Here is a 22,208-nt window from a genome sequence, read left to right as displayed (position 1 = left end):
GGCAAAAAGGGAAAGAATTGGGCCTCCACTGATGATGCTCCTTCCTCTTTCTTCTCTTTAGGTCCCAGCTGCTTCTCTAACATGTGGCTGTGTGCAGAGAAGGGATGAAGGGTCTAGGGCAGAGGTAGGCAGCCTTTTTGGATTGCAGGCACATTAGGCAATTTGAGAAACTGCCCTGGGCACCACAACAAAATGGCTGCCAAGGAAGGTGTGGCAAACGACAAGTAGCCTGCCCAAAAGACAAGTCAGAGGTGTGGTCTGAGTCCCAACATACTGAACAACTCATTTGAACCCGCAGTTTTCAGCACCAATTTCACAGCGATCCCAACTGCTGGTAAGAAAATGTGTTCTTTCTTTTTCTTTTTTACGTGGGAAAGGTAGGGCAACTTGGCAAGCGCCAAGGAAGGTGTCTGGAAGTGCATTGCCGTGGGCACCACATTGCCTAAACTTGGCCTAGGGAAAGTTAAAATAACTTTTTCTGGAAGATTTCCACACTGGATATCTCGAGAAAGATATGTTCATAAACTGACCTTGATTTATATTTTACATATTCCTGGCACTCTCTCTCCTGATTGCTATATTCCTTTATAACGGTATATATACACGCAAGGAACTCAGATCCATTAGTAGATCTGATGCTCCCGAGGAGAGCAGTTGGGAGGCCACAGGAAGCTGCAGACCTCTATCTCTGCCTCTGTCTCTCCATGGTCAAAGGCCTCCCTGCTGCAGTGCTTGAAACCTCTCCCGCCATTACTGTACCACCAGTGGTTCTCCAATGGCAGTGGAGCCAGAAGTGGGGTGTTCTGGGGACGTGTCAGGCAGGCCGTGGATATGCAGGATCCTAAACTGCCTTTGTTCTCCCAACATGCCCCTGAAATGGGCGTGGAGCTGGCCGAGGAAATTCTCCCTGACTGGAGCCAATGGAAGGGGCAAAAAGGCTAAAATAACAACAAACAAAAGGCAAAGCCACTTCTCCCACCCTGGCTGCAGTGACCATACAGGGCTTTAGGTGTGGCAGAGGCTCCTCCACCGATTCTGCCCCCACTCCTAGTAAGTAGAATAGTTAATTATTGTACTGTATTATATTCTTTTAACACAGCTTTCCCCAACCCAGTCTTCCAGGTGTGGGACTATAGATCCCATAATCCCCTGCCAGCTAAGGGATTATGGGAGTTGTAGTCCCACATGTGTGGAGGGCACCATGTCAGGGAAGGCTGTTTCAACTGTTTGTAATCCACCCAGAAAACATCTGTCATTGAGCAAGATTCATAATAAAATAATAAATAAATGTTTAATTCATATGCATAGAACCCACTGCCTTTTAGAAACTTACCAGCTGTCACTGTTCGGCTGAAAAGGATTGGGTTGGCCATCAAAACAAGCCCTAGTGGAACATACGTAGTGACGTAATGAGGAATCGCATGCTCTAGACCATTTTCACAACTGAGAAAAGGACAACGAACAGCTTTTAATTGTCTTTCACTGCCTCCCAAGCTCAGAGCCTGTTCATACATGTAGCTGATTTAGGAAGTGTACAGGATCACTTTTGGGATTACAAGCTGGCTAGGAATACAGAGGCATCACTTGTATGAACTAGCACATGGGTAGTATACCTACAGCTACTCCTATTTCGATGAGTATACTGGCTGTTAAGGTAATCATATTGGGGCATCCTATATATGAACCATCAGGCTTTTGGATTAAGTAATCTTAAACTCAAGTGTGGGTAAAAAGATTTATTTAAAGTATTTCAATCTTCTAAGAATCTGCAAGTACTAAACAAAAATCTGATACACACCAAAAAATCTGAACGAACAAAATTACAGTCTGCATCATTTTCTGTTTGGAAGTGGGGGTAAACGTTTCCACAGCTTGCTTCTTTGAGGAATTTACAGATATATGGATGTAATTAAAAATTATTAATGCAATACAGTAAATTATGTAATAAGCACCTTTCATAACATGAATGTTGTTGTTTCTTCGAGCCAAACTAGGCATTGGCTGTGTTTACACAGCACAGTAAATCGTGGTTTAGCATAACAAGCTGCGATGAGCCTCGGGTTCACACACTCTACCCTCCCTATACACAACTGGGAAAGGGAGTTCAGAAGCTTTTGCTTTTGGTTAACCACAGTTGATTGTGTCCTGTGAGCAACAATCTGCAATTAACACGAACTATGGATAGCCAACTTCAAACTGGTTTGAAGCTTATTGACGCTAATCATAGTTAACCACATTACCAAGTCTAGATGACAAGCCAAACTGTGGTTAACCAAAAGCAAAAGCTTCTAAACTCCTCCTCTTGGTCACATGGGAGCAGAAAAGGGATGGGGAAATGTGAGCCCAAGGCTCACGGTGGCTTGTTCCTGTTTGTGCACATTGTGCTAAGCCATGGCCTAGCGTGACACACAAATGTGACCATTACGCTGGCAAGCACATGACCCCAAATTCACATGTGCTAAAATGATGGAGAATTCGGAAGCTGGGCCTACTTGCAGTGTATGAATGGAGACTACTCCTCACGCCCCACCCCTGCAAATTCCACACCCATCTGCTTAACTCTCCCCCACTCCCCAAATTCAGAATATGGTCTCCAAATTCTGGAGCCTAGCAGGGTCGGGGGTGGGGGGAGATTAAAACTGCCCAGGGGGCATTTGCAGTAGAAAGTGTGTGAGTTGAGGAAGGCACTCGCAAACATCAATTATCTCTTAAAAATGGTTCCTCTCAAGTTCCACGTTAGCCTTACCACTGTACTGTTTTATAACATGTCGTTTAAGAGGTCAACCTAGCTTCCTCAAGTGGACATTAAAATAAAGTCGTTGGTAAGTGTGAAGTAATCCTTTTTTACGTGTATATTTTTGCCTTTTCTTCCAGGCTGCATACATAGAATTCCCAAGCAGTCTCCCACCCAAACACAGACCCAGACCTGCTCAGCTTCAGAAAGGAAGCCTTGGCCCGTCTTCCCAGATATATGCGAACCCTCCACCAACTGAGAGGCAATGGAACAAAGCTGGTTTACCACTGGTAGGCCTCTTAAGACACATGAGCTCAATCAACTAGCTGAACCTGACCACCTCTGGCATATGCCACAATAAAACTCACAAGAACATTAAGCAAATTGCAGAAGTGCATTGCAAGGCTAGACAAACTTATGCTTACCTAGAAACCGAAGGGTAGTACAGCATAGCAATTCCCTCCACACACAGCAGGATTGCCAAACCCCAGGTCATCATGTGATACAACACAATTGTACTGCAAATACATTACACAGAAAATGAAGATAAGGCTATTGCCCTGTGAACATCAGACATGACTTTTGCATTACACATATATCTTCCTCCCATTTAACAGTAAGGCCATTGATCTTAGGAAACAATTATATCATACATTTTAAGGAGTTCCAATTTGATCTTGAAGTTCACCTCTTGCACTCAAGTTGGCTAACAATAATTTAAAATAAAAACAAATACATTAACAATGTAATTAAAGAACACAACAATAAAATAAAACAGCTCCCCACCCGACAGACCAGCTTACATTCCAAAGGCCTGCTTGAAAACAGCCTTTTCTGCTGTGGCACCCTGGCTGTGGAATGAGCTCCCTAGAGAGGTTTGCCTGGCACCTACGTTGTACTCCTTACGGTGCCAGGTGAAGACCTTTATTTATCCCAGTGTTTTAGCATTTTAGCTTCCTAGTCTTTTCACTTTGGTGTTTTACATTTGTATTTTGAATCTCCTCGTTGCTGCTAGCTTTTATTCTTGGTTGTATTGTTATAATGCGGTTTTAATGCTTTCATATTTTATATTGTTTTATCCTGTGCTTTTTGGTTTTAATTTCTGTGAACTGCTCAGAGAGCCCAATCAGCTATTGGCGGTATAGAAATGAAATGAAATAAACAAATAAGTCTTTGCCTGCCAGCAGGAGGACAGCAGAGTGGGAGTCAACCTAATCTCCTTCAGCAGGGAGTTCCACAGCCTGGGAGCGGCCACCAAGAAGGCCCTCTCTCGCACTGCCACAAAAACACCTCTGAAGGTGGTGGTACCAAGAGAAGGGCCTCCCCTGAAGTTCTTAAAACCTGGGGAGGCTCTTATGGGTGAAGGTGGTCTTTCGGGTAGCCTGGTCCCAAACTGGTTAGACAAGCAATGGTTGTCTTGTTTAGCTTAATTACAAACAATGACATCTGGGAAACTTCAGTGAAGAAATAAAGACTTCGCAGTTAAACTGGGTAGAGCAAAAGCCAACTGAAAGCTGAGAGAGAATGTTAAAAAGTAGTAACAAGGTTACTCCTAATTTAGGTGCGCTACTATCCCAAAAGGTAACATTGGCAGGTCAGATTTACATGCACACCAACATAAAAATGTGCATCTTGAAAATATTGTTCTATTTTTTAAAATGTGATTCAGTTTCATTTTGGTACCTTAGGCCTGCTGATCTTCTAATCACTAAGTAGGCATCTACAGCATAGCAAAACAGCCACCAAAAGCCTGCACTGTACAAGAGTTGTATCCACATCTGTAAAGGGAGAAAAGATCCTGTATGTCATAGCTAGTTAGAGCGGCAGGATAATCAAAATATTGTTACTTTTAACTTTGGAATGTTACATCCACATGTGTTTAATAAAGTATGCAGTTTTACATCAAAGTCATTAGTGCCAAAAACGTCTCACATATGGAATCAATTCTCATGAGTAGGATTTGATCTTAGTTCTGCAACTATTTCACCTGCAGATATATTTGACTACAGAATCTCCCTCCCATCCACAAAAAGTATGGTAGGATGTTGAAAAATATATTGATCATAAAAGGCTTGTGAAGTACTGAAATTAAAACAAGCCTCTTTAAAGCTCATTCTCCTAATTAAATAAATTATAAATTATAATTAAATAGAAATAAAGTAACTTCTGCCATGCAGGAGCAGCCATTCTCACTCCATGGCAACATGCCCATCAACCATAATGTTAGGGTGAACCAAGGTGTTCATGCATACAGTCACTGCTATTCTGACTCATCTTGGCAGATCAGACCAACTGCAGGGAGAGGCAGGGCCTTCTCAGCAACAGCCCCAGAAGCTCATCAATGTACCTCCTTGTTCATGTTTAGAAAAATCTACATCTTTGCAAGCAGGCTTTTGGGATCAGAATTATGGTTTTATACTAAATACCTCAAGACTGGAAAAGGTCAGTTTACATTCCAATTCCAAAGAAGGGCAATGCCAAAGAGTGTTCAAACTACCGTACAATTGCGCTCATTTCACATGCCAGCAAGGTGATGCTCAAAATCCTACAAGCTAGGCTTCAGCAGTATGCGAACCGAGAACTACCGGAAGTACAAGCTGGGTTTCGAAGAGGCAGAGGAACTAGAGATCAAATCGCCAACGTTTGGTAGATCATGGAGAAAGCAAGAGAATTCCAGAAAAACATCTATTTCTGCTTCATTGACTGCGCTAAAGCCTTTGATGGTGTGGATTACAACAAACTGTGGCAAATTCTAAAAGAGATGGGGGTACCAGATCACTTTACCTGTCTCCTAAGAAACCTGTACGAGGGTCAAGAAGCAACAGTAAGAACCAGATACGGAACAACCAATTGGTTCAAAATTGGGAAAGGAGTATGACAAGGCTGCATATTGTCGCCCTGCTTGTTTAACTTATATGCAGACTACATCATGAGAAATTTGATGTACCATAAGGAAATGGTTCATCAAATGGAAATTTGATGAGCCATTTGCGTTCCTTATTTTTGCCCATCTTAGTCTATGTAAATATTTACGTAGACTATGACGGCAAAAATAAAGGGGAACGCAAATAGCGTAGCGGGCGCTATTTGCGTCCCTTTTTGATTCACCGTTTTAGCCTACGTAAAGATTTACGTAGGCTAAAACGGGGAATCAAAAAGGGACGCAAATAGCGCCCGCTACGCTATTTGCGTTCCCCTTTATTTTCGCCGTCATAGTGTACGTAAATATTTACGTAGATTAAGACAGCAAAAATAAGGAACACAAATGGTGGCGGCTGTAGCCGCTGCCATTTGCGTACACGGTTTTGTTGTTTTGTTTTACCCAGAGCCCTCCGCGGCCGGAAATCCGGCTGCGGACGGCTCTGGCCTGGCTGGGCCTGGCTGGCTGCTCCGCAGAGCTGCCGCGGAGCACAGCCGGCCGCGGAGGATTCCGGGGGGGGGAGGAACGGAGCGCCTCCCCCCCCGTTGAGGGTTCCGGGGGGAGGGACGGAACGCCTCCCCCCCCACCATCAACATAATCCACGAAAGGTAAGTGACTTTCGTACATCCCGTGTGTGTGTGTGTGTGTGTGTGGTTTTTATATGAACCACTTTGAAATGGCTATTTCTTCATGCAAAAAAGAAGAAAGTAGCATAGAGAAAAGGATTATGCATGTTGTAAACCCCTTTATTTGTCATAAAATGCCGATGGAAACAAGGAACGCACAGGTTTCAATCAAGCTAAATTCCAGGCCATTTATCTGAAGACAATTCACATTTCCCCCCCACAACTAGTCCTTAGATAACTGATCTTTCATGTCTGTGTTTACAAGTCCTGACATTCTTTGCCACAGGAGCTGGATTTTGTTGCATACTTTCCCTTTTAAATTGGCATGCAATCCTGACTTTCTCTTGGGCTCCTGGAATTCTTGGTGTTTTAGCTCAATTTTTCATTGTATTATTTGTCTTATCTCTTTATAAGACACATAGTCATTATCTCCAGCTGTTACTGTCCAATTTACCTGCAGGCAAGCCACGCTTTTATCATGCGGCTTACAACTCTGAAAACCAAATGTTTTTCTCACCCTGATCCCAAAAGACCCATGTCATTTTCCTTCTTAAAAAAAAAAATTAAAGAAATTGTGCTGTGCAACCCTGAGTTAAAAAAATAATAGAAGTCTTCCCGTGTTCAAGGGGTCTTACTAATAGCTTAATGTACATAGGATTTACAGCCTTAACTGATCACCTGCCTTTTCATTATAATGAAGCCCTTTTGTATATTAGCAAATCACAAATTTATCATTCATTATTAGAAATGAGTTCTACGGTTCATCTGTAATGGTGGCGATGTATCTGGCATACCGTGGCTTTCACCAAATCCTCCACCACCTCAGCCAGTGCAACTCAAATATAGGATTATGCCCTCAGGTTACTAAACCATCTGGGGGGAGTGGGGGCGGGGGAGAATCTGCAAGCTCGTATGGAGAAATATTGCAGAACTTCAGATCAAAAGGTTTTGAACCTGTTGGGAGACAGACAAATCCACACTATGATGCTTTGTTTTGGAGTTTCCTTGAACCAGATGCCCAATTATGACAGATTTTAAAAGTTCCTGTAGCAGTTGAAGCAGTTCCTGTGGAAACATTTCAAAAAGGTACCTCTTTATTCGGCCTGATTACACTTAAAGACCCCAAATAATTTTTATCGACGCTCCTCAGTCCCAGCTAGCGTGCTTTCTTCTAACTGGATGTGATAGCACTTTTGGACAAATGCAGATATGGCCTAGGCATCTTGATGCCCTCCAGATGTTTTGGACCACAACTCCTATCATCCCTAGCCAGTAGCTATGCTAAGTGGGGCTGATGGGAGTTGACATCCAAAACATCTGGAGGGCGCTACAAGTTGTACCCAACATTAATCTTACGTCCCATTCATTTCAATGGGTCTACTCTAAATAGGACTGACGCTGGATACAACCCAGGTTGCCTACCCTTGGCCTAGATCCTATCAGTGTTGCCCTTCAACCAGGTGAATTTTGAATTCCCAAGCAACTATTTAATTCGCTGGTTGAACTAGAGCCAGTCACTCACTCTCAGCCGAACTCGCATCACAAGATTGTTAGGAGCATAAAATGGGCTACGCCCATGCACACTGGCCTGACCTCATCAAACGGAAGGCGGGATACAGCTGTGATAAGCCATGGAGCACATTGCAACAGAGCAGCAGTTCATTCATTTGGAGCATGGCAATGACTGTAGCCATGAAATTAAAAGACGCTTGCTCCTTGGGAGGAAAGCTATGGCAAACCTAGACAGCATAGTAAGAAGCAGAGACATCACCTTGCCGACAAAGGTTTGTATAATCAAAGCTATGGTTTTCCCAGTAGTATGGTTGTGAGAGCTGGACTATAAGGAAGGCTGAGCGCCGAAGAATCGATGCTTTCGAACTGTGGTGCTGGAGAAGACTCTTACGAGTCTCCTGGACTGCAAGAAGGTCAAATCAGTCCATCCTAAAGGAAATCAACCCTGAATGCTCACTGGAAGGACAGATACTGAAGCTGAAGCTCAAATATTTTGGCCACCTAATGCAAAGAGAAAACTCTCTGGAAAAGACCCTGATGCTGGGAAAGACTGAAGGCAAAAGGAGAAGGGGACGGCAGAGGATGAGATGGCTAGATAGCATCACCGATGCAATGAATATGAACTTGAGCACGCTCCGGGAGAGTGCGCAGGACAGGAAGGCCTGGCGTGCTATGGTCCATGGGGTCACGAAGAGTCGGACACGACTGAACGACTGAACAACAACAACAACAACATTTTATACCTACCGCACTTCCCACACAGAAGGCAGCAGGCCAAACATCTGTCCCATTCGCCACAGATATGTTTGCTACAAAGCCTGGGAACCCTAACCAGACAGTCGATCTGAAGATTATACCTATAAGGGGGGGGGGGGAATCAGTGTTATTAGTCTATAACTCTGACCAGCTGTATTTTAACACCGTTTTAGGCAAATGTTCCTGAGAAAATTACAAGGGAGAACTGAGACTTCCAGTACCTTTGCGCGTTGGTAAAATGACCATGCCAGCGACCTAAGTAAGTGGAAGGATTACTCCTAGTAGTAAAGGATAGTTCCTCCTATGTGCTCCTGCACACTGGACTCTTAGAAAGGCGTCAAAAGGTCCCGAACCTGTGAATCATATGCTTGCCTGCAGGCTCAGACTTCAAGTTGCCGTCACGGTCATGTGAATGACTAGAGAACAAACTATGGATTTCATTCATGAACTGAGACAATTCAGGCATTAAGAGCTCAATGGCTTCAACCAAATTCCACACTGTGTGGCACTGCATGCTGAAGCTGCTATGGCCACATATTTTCTATTTGCGTTCTCTTGTCTGGATACAGTTCTGCATTGCCTCCTGCCTTTGAATTATTCTCATGCTGTCTGAGAGTTATAAAGGTAGGGCAGAAAAGAGAGCAATTTTCTAGTCAAATGTACATTCAACATTTGCATTACAAACAGAAAATGCAAAAGCCAATCTAAGCAGCATGTGTGAAAACACCTTTGAAGGCTATGGGTACAAATTCCTTCATGTCCTTCCAGCCTTAGGGCGCAATCCTATGCATGTTTAGCATGGCTGGCTGGGGAATGCTGGGAGATGTAGGACCTTTTTCTGTCTAAACATGCATAGGATTGCGCCTTTAATATGTTAAGTCTAAGAGGTAGAGGTAACATATTAATCATCATTTTACAGTTACATGAAGGGTTAAATTATGGGGGCACAGTTGAAATGGGGAACTACATGTAAAAATAAGAAATTGTCTCCTTATCTGCATTTCTGCTAGTATATTTACAGAGCAATCAAGCATGTTTACTCAGAAGTAAATTCCACTGAGTTTAATGGAATTTATTCCCCAGTTACATGTATTTAGGACTGCAGCTTTAAGAACAGTATATATGGGCAATGGACACTTTTATATTCAGCTCCAAACACAGCAGGACAAATTATAATTCTTAGGTTTTTAAATATGTGGGGGTGGGAGAAAAGGAAACAAGAATGATATCCATGCAAAATACAAGTACACAGACCACTTTGTATTGATTGCTATCAGAGAGCTGGGTTCTCACATAATGCCAAACTGAATTGGCAAACTATGGTTTGCATCTGCACTCTAAATCAGAATGGGAAACTTCTGTTTGAAATGGGTTTTCAATTCTGATTTGGTGTGGAAGCACAAACCATCGTTTGTCAATTTGTATGTAATAGCAAATGATTGTTTGCTGCAAAGTAGAGAGAGAATCTGAGCACACAGGGGAGACAAAGCATATGAGTCCAAGACTTGTTCATATAATACCAAGCCATGATTTGGGGTGATTCCAGACAAGGCTTTTATTCTGCAACTGCAGAATAAAACTCCCCATTCATGGACCTTTACAGGGATCCGGATGATGACATCTTCCATTTGTAGCCCTCAAGTGTTTTCCTACCGCTTCTTCTACCTTTTTTCTTACCTGAAAACAATCTGTTAAGAAGATGGAATAGCTGCACAATACTTACTGATATTAACAAAAGGATCTGTTTATCTGGAAGCATCCTTAGTTTCATATGTGAACTAAATCATCGTCCTCTTTCTATCCTGGCAGGCTGCTGGGTGCATACCAGGTACAACATACCAGGTACAATCTTGCATTCGCACCAGAAACTTTAATACTAATATATGCAGCTTGATAGCGTAATACGTTAGGCAGAGGCAAACTCAAGAGGAAGCTACAGTTGATGAGAACTCCATGCTGAGTGTACCTGTACTATATATTTTAAACTGTTTTGCATTAATGGTTAGCTTCTTTAGGAACCAATTTGGCTGAAAAGATGGTAAAATCTATAATGAATAATATGTGAACTTTGCAAACCATGTTTCCTGTATTTTAGGTGACATTTAACACCATATTATGATACATCTAAAAAATGTACAATGTGGCTATCATTTTTCTTTTGTATTTTAAAATATAGTTCCTCCATGAAGGCTTATGGCTATACAATGAATAAACTACTATTATTACTCAAGAATAGTGCAGGTTAGAATTAACACAGCTATCTCTGATGTACATTTCATATACAATTGTATAATACCAGAATCAACATTGTCCTTTGACTGCAGGGACAGACCTCCAGAAGGATTTAGGAATTCCACTCATACCAAGGCGCTTGGACTAACACCCTTCTGGGTCAACTGAAGAGGATAGAATAAGGAAAATAAAGAGAGGGTGGGAAGAATTTAGAAACATCACATTCGTCGCAGTATAATTTCATATATAAACCCACATTTACAGCAAGGATTGGCAGGTTGGGTTGGGGAGAAAAGGAGCAACAGAAAAAATGGTCACAAGTAGTTTTAAATGCTTCTCTTGGGAGAGAGATTGGGTTTATTCCTCGGAGGCTGCAATCCAATACTCAGTTAGCCTCAGTGAATGCACGGGGCTTACTCCTGAGTAGGCATACCTAGGACGGCACTGAAAGGCTGCAAGTCGAGGAGGAAATCGTATTGATTTCCGAGGTATTGCGGCTGTAAGGGCGCAATCCTATACATGTTTAGAGAGAAAAAAGCTCCGTAAATCATTCTCTCTTTAGGGCGCAATCCTACGCATGTTTAGAGAGAGAAAAGCCCTACCACTGCCAGCATGGCCGGCTGGGGAATGCTGGGAGTTGTAGGTCCTTTTCCTGCCCATACACGCGTAGGATCGCGCCCCAAGCGTCTTACCAGAATTGCTCCTCGTTCCCCAGCACTCTTTCCCTCCCAGACTGCAGGCCAGGAAGGGAAAAGGCGCGTGCTTATTAGCACTCCGTCCTCCTCTTGCCGGGCCAACAGGTCCTCCTTACCCAGAGAGCCCAGCAGGTCACAGGCGGAGATGAGGAGGAGGATGGTGGTGGAGGAGGAGGCGGCCTTCGCGACCTTCCGGGGGCCTTGTCCCTTCTTGGGGAGCAGCTGCAGCGCGCTGAGCAGGAGGCTGGCGGACGCGCTGCCCAGGCAAACCGCGCAGAAAACCTCCGGCTGGAAAGTCAGCACCAGCTGAGTGGCGGCGTCGCGGCTGGGGCAGCAGAAGGTCTCTAGCCTGGGAGAGGCCATGGCCGGCAGGAGCAGGCCCGCGGGAGGACGGCGGCGACGCGGCAGCAGCGGCTCCTCTCGCTTCTAGCACGGGCGCTCAGGCTTTTCCTCATATTCCTTCCCGTTAATTCGCAGTGAGGGGAGTCACGGGATGGCTGGATCATGTGGCGGCGTTGCTGCCGCTAAATCCCCTGGAGCTGCCGTTCCCAGGCGTCCAGCCTTGGCCGGAGCGGAGGGCAGGCAAGCCCGCCGCGATCCGGAGCGTGCTTTTTCCGTTCCTTTTGCTCCGAGGCATTGGCAGGGCTTCACTCAAAACTGTTCGGCGAATTGCACGTGTATGTATGGGGACGGACGGACTCTTTACAGTTCTGGATGCGGCGTAAACGGAAAAGGAGGCATCCTTGATTGGATGTGTAGACCACCTTCCCACGAAGAAAAATGTCACTCAGGGCGGCTTGCAGCCATAAATGAAACTTGATTAAAACAGAAATACAACAGATGCATTAAAACACAATTAAAAAGACAGCAACAGAATAAAAACAGCTCCAGATGGGAGATCCTGACAATTCTGGAGCCTCGACTGAAGTCTCGTTCTGCAAACTGTGCTCTAATGACTACAAATTAGCCCCATATTAGTCCATCGCTCACAGGATTTGGGATTTAAACATGGAGCCCAGAGTGCCCAAAGTTGTTTCCGAAGCTGTTAATTCAGAGTGATTCGCTTCAAGTCCACAAAGGTTCATGGAAGGAAGGAATCCGCGGGAGCGCCACCGCCCCTCCAGTATTCCTTGCAGTGTGGATTAGCTACATCTGTGTGCTCCCTATGCATGCAAAACTATTTTTCTGTGTAAACATCCATAGGATGGCATCCTTAGGGCACAATCCTAACTAGATAGGCAGCTGCCTCCGAACTCGGAGGCGACCACCTAAGGCAGGAGAGGCACAGGGGGGATTGTTCCCTCCGACCCTCTCCTGCCTTGCTATTTTTCGTTAGCTATTTTCCCGGGGCCGATTCCCAGAAAACCGATCTCCCCCCTAGTCTGTGCTGCCTCCAAGGTAGCGCGGAGAAGGCCCATCCTCCACGCTCACAAGAGGAGCTTGGAGCAACTGAAAGGGGGCAGGGCTGGGGGTGTTTTCGGCTGTCTAGCGGGGGGGGGGCAACTGGGAGAGGAAGCTGCCCTACGGCACATTGTTGTTGTATGCGCAACTCTACTCTCCCCGCAACGCCCCCCAGCCCCGCCCCTTTTCAGTTGCTCCATGCTCCTCTTGCGAGCGCGGAGGATGGGTCTTCTCCACGCTGCCTTGGAAGCAGCACAGACTAGGGGGGAGATCAGTTTTCTGGGAACTGACCTCGGATTGCGGGCTCCGGGGTTGGTTCCAGGAAATGAGCATATCCTATGTTCCCCTAGCCGCCATAGGATTGCTCCCTTAGTTGCTGATTATTGATGCCACTGCTGTGAAATGATAAATTTCATTTACCTGGCCCAGGAGCCAGGGCCTGCAGGAGAAGCCACCACCACCACCACCGGGGAAGAGGCGTGCTTGCCGCCGCTGGGCCTGCTGCTGCCGCCGCTGGGCCTGCTGCTGCCGCCGCTGGGCCTGCTGCTGCCGCCGCTGGGCCTGCTGCCGCCGCCGCTGCCACTACCACCACCAGGCCTTCCTTGTGGACTTCTGCCTGGCAGACCGCCAGTCCCTGCAGGACCAGGCCCCCAGGTACTGAGCCAGCTGTGCTGCTCCACCTGCCCCTCCCTGGAGGGGCTACATAAGCTGGCTGGCTGAGGTGGCCTGGGAGAGCCAGGGCCTGCAGGAGAAGCCACCACCACCACCACCGGGGAAGAGGCGTGCTTGCAGCCGCTGGGCCTGCTGCCGCCGTTGCCGCTACCACCGCCACCAGGCCTTCCCTGTGGACTCCTGCCTGGCCTTTTTAAGGGGATTTTAATTGTTTTGTTTGTTTGTTTTATTTTGTTGGGGGGGATTTTGTTGTGTTTTTAGGGGTGGGTAGCCTGCCTGATAGGCGGGAGCGAGGGGGCATGTGTCCACCTGATGGAGGCAGTGGGGGGAGTGTTGGGGGCCAGAACATACCGAGGCTGGGCGGCAGGCGCTGGCGGAGCGCTAGGGGCAGGCCATGCCAGCTAAGGGGAACAAGGGAGAGATGTGTAGTATCTGTCCCCTGCTCCGGGCCTATCCAGAGCCAAAGGATGGCTGGGGGAGGCGTGACCCCATCTTCTGGCCTTCGTTTGCTGCTCTGCAATGCCAGGTCTGTTACCCAGAAAACCTCCCTCATCCATGACATGATCCTGGATGAGGGTGCAGACCTGGCATGTATTACGGAGACCTGGCTGGCCGAGGCTGCTGCTCCAACCCTTGCAGCCATGTGTCCAGCTGGATTTTTGTATGCACAGCAGCCGAGGGCTGGGGATCGGGGAGGGGGAGTGGCTGTTATCTACCGAGAGTCCTTGGTCTTCACCAGACCCCCTCTCCGGGAGACCAAGGTTGTTGAGTGCATGTACTGGAGGTTGGGCCCGAAGGGCAGTCTGGGGATTCTGCTCGTGTACCGTCCACCCCGCTGCACGACTGACTCCCTGGCCGAGGTGCTTGAGGTGGTCTCTGATGTGCGTGTACAGTCCCCTAACTTACTGGTGTTGGGGGACTTCAACGTACATTCGGAGGCCATCCTCACAGGAGCACCTCGGGACTTCATGGAGACCATGGCCTCCTGGGAGCTGCACCATATTCTAACTGGGCCCACCCATGTAGCCGGTCATGCACTAGACCTTGTGTTTGTTTCTGGAGAAGCGGGGAGTGATCTGGAAGTCGGGGGTATATCCACCACCCCCTTGTCATGGTCAGATCACTATCTGGTGATGTTGGACTTCTCGGTTCCACAACCCCTCCGCAGGGGTGGAGGACCCATTAAAATGGTCCGCCCCAGGCGTCTTATGGATCCAAATGGATTCCTGAACGCGCTTGGGGATTTTCTGGGGCATGCCAACGGCCACTCGGTCGAGACCCTGGTGGGTGGCTGGAATGCCGCAATCACTGGGGCATTAGATCGGGTGGCTCCGAAACGCCCTCTCCCCCTGAACAGGGCTCGGACTGCACCATGGTTCAATCCGCGGTTACGAGCTCTGAAACAGGAGGTGAGACGGCTAGAGCGCCGGTGGCGGAAGTCTCGCTCCAAAGACGATCAGACACGGGCTAGAGCTATATCTTCAGCCTATCACGTGGCGGTGAAGGCAGCAAAAAAGGAATATTATGCTGCCTCCATCGCGTCTGCAGAGTGCTGCCCCAGGAGGCTGTTCCAAGTGGTCCGGAGCCTGGTCGGTCCTGTGGCTCCGGAACCACTGGAGCATTCTAAGGCCTCCTGTGAGGCTTTGGCAAGGCACTTTGCAGATAAAATTGATCAGATTAGGTGTGTTACTCTGCACACTGTGGATACAGTTAGTGAGCAAGAGGCGGCCTATGGCAAACCGGTTTTGTGGGATCGGTTCCAGCTTCTTCCTCCTGATGAAGTGGACAAGGTGCTTTCATCTGTAAGGCCAACCACCTGCTTACTTGATCCTTGCCCATCTTGGCTCATTATGAGCTGCAGAGAGAGACTGGGTGAGGGGATCAAGGCGGTGGTGAACGCCTCCCTTGAGGAGGGAGTGATGCCATCAGCCCTCAAGGAGGCAGTGATAAGACCGCTCTTAAAGAAGCCCTCCTTGGATCCTCAAGTTCTGAACAACTTTCGCCCAGTCTCAAATCTGCCATTTTGGGGCAAGGTGATTGAGCGGGTGGTGGCGGTGCAGTTGAAGGCACACTTGGAAGAAACTGATTATCTAGACCCATTTCAGTTGGGCTTCAGGCTTGGGCATGGGACAGAAATGGCCTTGGTCGCCTTGGTGGATGATATGAGGAGGGCTCTGGATAGGGGTGAATGCTCCTTCCTTGTTCTCCTTGACCTCTCAGCGGCTTTTGATACCGTTCACCACGGTATCCTCCTGGACCGCTGGAGGGGTTGGGCATTGGAAACACTGTATTGCGGTGGTTCCGGTCCTTCCTCTCTGGCACGTACCAGAGGGTAGCACTGGGAGAGGAGGTTTCAGACCCGTGGCCACTTACTTGTGGGGTGCCACAGGGTTCCATCCTCTCCCCGATGCTATTTAACATCTATGTGAAGCCACTGGGGGCTATCATCAGGAGGTTTGGGGTGCAGTGTCATCAATATGTGGATGACACGCAGCTCTACCTCTCATTCAAATCTTCACCAAGGTTGGCCGTAGAATCCCTGTCCAAATGTCTGGAGACGGTGAGTGGCTGGATGGGGAGGAATAAGCTGAAGCTGAACCCTGACAAGACCGAGGTACTTTTGGTGGGAGACAAGAGGAGGCTGGGGGATGTTGACCTGGTGTTGAATGGGGTACAGCTACCCTTGAAAGACCAGGTCCGCAGCCTGGGGGTCATTTTGGACTCCCAGCTGTCCACGGAGGCTCAGGTGTCAGCTGTGAGCTGGACAGCGCTGTATCAACTCCATCTGATACGGCGGCTGCGCCCCTACCTTCCCGACCATCTGCTCCCATCGGTAGTACATGCCCTGGTCTCCTCTCATTTAGACTACTGTAATGCGCTCTACGTGGGGTTACCCTTGAAGACGGTTCGGAAACTGCAGCTGGTACAGAACGCGGCGGCTCGCCTGATTAAAGGCAGCCGCCGGCGAGATCACATCACTCCAGTGCTGAAGGAGTTGCACTGGTTACCAGTTGTTTTCCGGGCCAAATTCAAGGTGTTGGTTTTGACCTTTAAAACCCTATATGGTTCCGGCCCAGCCTATCTTAAGGAGCGCCTCCAGCAACACCAGACAGGCCGCTTAACAAGATCAGCCTCGGATGGCCTTCTCTCTGTCCCATCAGCCAGGACAGCTAGACTGGTGGGGACGAGGGAGAGGGCCTTCTCTGTGGTGGCCCCCACTCTGTGGAACTCCCTCCCTAGGTAACTCCGTCATGCCCCCTCTTTAATGAGCTTCCGTCGTGCATTAAAAACGTGGTTGTTCAGGCAGGCATTTGGGGTGGGTTAGGGTTTTTTTAAAAAAAATTTATGGTAAAATTTTATTGTTTTAAATTGTTTATGGTGGGTTGTACATCGCCCAGAGTGGCTGGGTGACCAGTCAGATGGGCGATTAATAAATTTAATAAATAAATAAATAAATCCAGCTATGCCAAAGTTTCAAGTGTGCTGCACCGGAGATATCTCCAATATGACTGGGTGGGTCCAGGGAGTAATAAATGCTTTCCTTCGGGAAAGGGTGGTCTGTGCTGCCCTTAAGGAGGCAGTAGTGCAACCACGCCTGAAGAAGCCCACTCTGGACCTGATGGTATTAGACAACTACTGCCCACTCGCAAATACCCCTTTCTTAGGGAAGTCACTTGAGAGGGTTGTGGCAGAGCAACTGCAGGCCCTCTTGGAGGATACTGATTATCTAGACCCATTCCAGTTTAGGTTTTGATCTGGTTATGGGACTGAGGCAGCCTTGGTCACCCTGATGGATGACCTCTATAGAGAGATGGACAGGGGAGTAGAACCCTGTTAATTCTGCTCAATCTTTCATCGGCTTTTGATACCATCAACCCATGTCTGTTTCCCGCCTCCCAGATACCATGTCTGTTTCCCGCCTCCCAGCTGAGCAGAGCAGAGCAAGCTGCTCCAGCTGGTCCAGGGACTACAGAAGCAGGCAAGCTCCCAGAGAGCGAGCGAACAGAGCGAGCGAACAGGGGGAGCAAACAGGAGTTGGCCAGGGGAGTTGCAGTGGTTGAAGAGACAAAGGAGACAAAGGAGACAGAGGCTAAGAGGTAAGTGGTTGCAGGAAGCCCAGGGGGCTGCCCTTTATCCTTCTGATTGGCTGTGAGCTCACCAGGTGCTTCTGAGAGCTCCAACTGAATTGGAGGGATGTGGCCTGAGTACTCCCAGCAGCTGACTGGGCGGGAAGCTTCAGTCTGTTTCCCGCCTCCCAGCTGAGCAGAGCAGAGGAGAGCAAGCTGCTCCAGCTGGTCCAGGGACTACAGAAGCAGGCAAGCTCCCAGAGAGCAAGCGACCAGAGCGAGCGGACAGGGGGAGCAAACAGGAGTTGGCCAGGGGAGTTCGGCAGGGGAGGTCAAGGGGGAGGCCCCTAACATTTTTTTTCATTTTTTAATTATTTTTTTTATTTTAACTAACTTTTTTCCATTTATTTGTCTTGTAATACACACTTTCACACCAGTGGGACTCTGCTTTTAACCTCTACTGAGTAGAGGAGCAGGCACAGGCTAGTCTAGAACAATCACAAAGCTAGACACAAAAAGGGAAAAGAGGCTATGGAAGGACAAGACTCTCCAGTGGTGGTGACCTGCAAGGTGTGTGCAATGTTTGTTTTCTTGCCTGAGAACAACATGGCCTACACCTGCAACAAGTGCAGGTTGATCACGCTGCTGGAGGAAAAAGTAAGTGGACTGGAGCGGCGACTGTCGACCCTCCGGGGAATGAGAGAACACGAAGAGTTCTTGGACAGAATGGGGGAACTACAGCAGCAAAGGGCAGACCAGAAGCTTGAAGAGCAACAGCAAGATGAGGCAGTGGGAAATGCTGAGGTGAAGAAAATGGAATAGAGGATACTCCTTGGAAAAGGGTGACAGTTAGGAGAAGAAGAACTAGACGCCACTCTGCACCAGTGGAAGCAGTGGAGCTGCGGAACCGATTCCAGGTACTTGCGGATGAGACTGGAGGACAGCCTGCAGAGGAAGAATCACAGGGGAACCTGCATGAGAGTGAGCAAGAGGCTAAAGGTCAGTCAAACAGAGGCGATGAAACCCAGGCCTACAAGAAGAAGAGAAGAGTGGTGGTAGCGGGAGACTCCTTGCTGCGTGGGATCGAGACCCAAGTATGTCGCGAAGACCAATGGACTCGCCAGGTATGTTGTCTCCCGGGAGGACAGATTAGAGACGTGACTGAAAGGTTGCCTGCACTCATAAAGCCCACTGACAGGTATCCCTTTGTTCTCATCCATGTGGGAACAAATGATACCGCCAAGCGGAGCTACGAAGAGATCACGTCAGACTTTGAAGCTTTGGGAAGGAAACTCAAGAACTTTGGGGCCCAGATAGTTTTCTCATCCATCCTTCCAGTAGTTAGAAGAGGGACAGAAAGGGAACGAAAAATACTCCGGGTGAATGACTGGCTACGAAAGTGGTGCCGATGAGAGAGATTTGGATTCTGGGACCACGGGCTATACTTCCTGAAAGATGGGCTGTTGGCTAGGGATGGGTTGCACCTCACAAAGGATAGGAAGAATGTGTTTGGCCACAGCATGAAGAACTTCATCAGGAGGGCTTTAAACTGAATCCTACGGGGAAGGGAGATGTAATGTTGGGGGTAACAATGGACATAGGCGCATGCACTGCAATGGAGAGAACAGCTCTGATAGCGCCCAGTAATAGTCTTCAGACACATATAGGAAGAAAGCCAGACTATGAAGCACATGGTCTTCGATGTCTATATACTAATGCCCAGAGTATGGGAAACAAACAGAACGAACTTGAACTCTTAATACAAGAGGGAAATTATGACCTGATAGGTATAACTGAGACTTGGTGGGATGACTCTCATGACTGGAATACAGCAATTGAAGGATATAACTTGTTCAAAAAGAACAGGAGGAACAGAAAGGGAGTTGGGGTTGCACTGTATGTGAAAAATACATATCTCTGCACAGAAATACAGGAGGAGGAGCTTGGTAGCCCCATCGAGAGCATCTGGGTTGAAATAAATGGAGCAAAGAATAAAAGGAACCTGGTGGTCGGAGTCTACTACCAGCCACCTAATCAAGGAGAAGACAAGGATGAAACTTTTGAAAAGCAAATAGCCAAGGTTTTAAGGAAGCATGATGTAGCAGTAATGGGGGACTTCAATTTCCCCGATATTTGTTGGGAGACAAATTCTGCAAAACATGGCCCCTCCAGGAAATTCCTGACTTGTGTGGCGGATAACTTCCTCCTACAAAAAGTAGAGGAAGGAACTAGAGGATCGGCTATCCTTGACTTGATCCGAACCAACAGAGATGACTTAGTGGATAAAGTAGCAGTTACAGGAACTCTGGGGGAAAGCGACCATGTTGTACTTGAGTTCTTGGTTCTAAAGGAAGCAAAAGCCGAGTGTAGTCAAACGCGTACCCTGGATTTTAGGAAAGCTGATTTTCGTAAACTCAGAACAATGATCAGTAAGGTCCCATGGCAAGCGATGCTAGCGAGAAAAGGAGTCCAAGATGGGTGGGAGCTTTTAAAAAAGGAAATTCTCAAGGCACAATCACAAGCAATTCCAACAAGAAGAAAAGGTGGAAGACAACAGAAGAAGCCAATGTGGCTTCACAAAAAGCTTAGGGATGACCTGAAAACAAAAAAGGACACATATAGGAAGTGGAAAGAAGGCCAAGTAACAAAGGAAGAGTACAGGCAGATAGCACAGAATTGCAGGGATGGCGTCAGGGAGGCTAAAGCTGAGAATGAGCTGAGGTTAGCAAGGGATGCTAAAAGCAACAAAAAGGCTTTCTTCAGCTACGTGCATAGTAAAAGGCAGAGGAAAGAAATGGTGGTTCAGCTATTAAATAAGGATGGCAAAACGATAGCAGATGACAAAGAAAAGGCAGAGGTGCTCAGTTCCTACTTTGGCTCAGTCTTCTCCCAAAAGAGGGTCTATGACCCTCCTGGCAAAGGCGAAGTACAGGCTGAAGGGGCAGGATTGCAGCTTGAGATCGACAGGCATATGGTCAAGGAACACCTCATTACTTTGAATGAGTTCAAATCTCCAGGGCCAGATGAACTGCATCCTAGAGTCATAAAGGAACTGGCAGAAGAACTCTCAGAACCGCTGTCTGTTCTCTTTGAGAAATCATGGAGGACGGGGGAAGTGCCAGATGACTGGAGGAGGGCTAACGTTGTCCCTATCTTCAGAAAGAGTAAAAAGGAGGAACCTGGGAACTACAGACCAGTCAGTCTGACATCAATCCCTGGGAAAATTCTGGAGCAGATCATAAAGCAATCCATCTGGAAGCACCTTGACAACAGTGCCGTGATTGCGCGAAGCCAACATGGATTTGTCAAAAACAAGTCCTGCCAGACAACTCTGATCTCATTTTTTGATCAAGTAACCTCCCTTGTGGACTGTGGGAATGCTGAAGACATCATATACCTCGACTTCAGCAAAGCTTTCGACAAAGTGCCCCATGATATCCTGATGAGCAAAACTAGCTCAAAGTGGGCTAGATGAAACAACGGTCCGGTGGATCCACAGTTGGCTACAGAATCGGACTCAAAGAGGGCTTATCAATGGGACCTTCTCAAACTGGGGAGAGGTAACGAGTGGGGTACCGCAGGGCTCGGTCCTGGGCCCAGTGCTCTTCAACGTTTTTATGAATGACTTGGAGGAGGAGGTGCAGGGAATGCTGATCAAATTTGCAGATGACACAAAATTGGGAGGGATAGCTAATACTTTGGAAGACAGAAACAAAATTCAAAGTGATCTGGATAGACTGGAGCGCTGGGCAGAAAACAACAGAATGACATTTAATAGGGACAAATGCCAAGTTCTGCACCTAGGAAAAAGAAACCAAATGCACAGTTACAAGATGGGGGATACGTGGCTCAACCACACTACAAGCGAGAAGGATCTTGGAGTTGTTGTCGATCACAAGCTGAATATGAGCCAACAATGTGATGTGGCTGCAAAAAAAGCAAATGCTCTTTTGGGCTGCATTCATAGAAGCATCGCTTCCAAATCCCGGGAAGTACTAGTTCCCCTCTACTCAGCACTGGTTAGGCCTCATCTGGAGTACTGTGTCCAGTTCTGGGCACCACACTTTAAGAAGGATGCAGACAAACTGGAGAGGGTTCAGAGGAGGGCAACAGAGATGATCAGGGGACTGGAAACAAAGCCCTATGAAGAGAGACTGAAAGAACTGGGCATGTTTAGCCTTGAGAAGAGAAGACTGAGGGGAGATATGATAGCACTCTTCAAGTACTTGAAAGGTTGTCACAGAGAAGAAGGCCAGGATCTCTTCTTGATCATCCCAGAGTGCAGGACACGGAATCATGGGCTCAAGTTACAGGAAGCCAGATTCCGGCTGAACATCAGGAAAAACTTCCTGAGTGTCAGAGCAATACGACAATGGAACCAATTACCTGGGGAGGTGGTGGGCTCTCCCACACTGGAGGCCTTCAAGACGAGGCTGGACAGCCATTTGTCAGGGATGCTCTGACTTGGATTCCTGCATTGAGCAGGGGGTTGGACTCGATGGCCTTGTAGGCCCCTTCCAACCCTACTATTCTATGATTCTATGAACCCTGGTATCCTCCTGGATCGACTCCATGGAATGGGTATTGGAGTCC

The 22,208-nt window shown here is 47.5% G+C and overlaps 1 protein-coding gene across 4 annotated transcripts in view; it reads right to left on the bottom strand.

Annotated features, from left to right (window-relative positions):
* Nucleotides 1–12,291, bottom strand: part of GPR143 (G protein-coupled receptor 143) — a 30,091-nt gene extending 17,800 nt beyond the window's left edge. For 3 of the 4 annotated variants that reach the window (XM_084844228.1, XM_084844227.1, XM_084844229.1), the window contains exons 1-5: nt 11,592–12,291; nt 8,540–8,649; nt 4,418–4,512; nt 3,160–3,252; nt 1,334–1,443 (exon numbers count right to left, since the gene is read on the bottom strand). In XM_084844228.1, the coding sequence (XP_084700354.1) occupies nt 1,334–1,443; nt 3,160–3,252; nt 4,418–4,512; nt 8,540–8,649; nt 11,592–11,838 (655 nt within the window). In that variant the 5' untranslated portion in view covers nt 11,839–12,291. Of the gene's footprint in view, nt 1–1,333; nt 1,444–3,159; nt 3,253–4,417; nt 4,513–8,539; nt 8,650–8,769; nt 8,965–11,591 lie in introns of those variants that run through there. The other variant, XM_084844230.1, reaches the window with a different exon arrangement.
* Nucleotides 12,292–22,208: the final 9,917 nt, after the last annotated feature.

The sequence above is a fragment of the Heloderma suspectum genome, chromosome 3 (assembly GCF_057233095.1).
Source record: "Heloderma suspectum isolate Gila_16-S chromosome 3, 16-S_ref, whole genome shotgun sequence".
NCBI classification, from domain to species: Eukaryota; Metazoa; Chordata; class Lepidosauria; order Squamata; family Helodermatidae; genus Heloderma; species Heloderma suspectum.
This window is presented reverse-complemented; position numbering and strand designations above follow the sequence as displayed.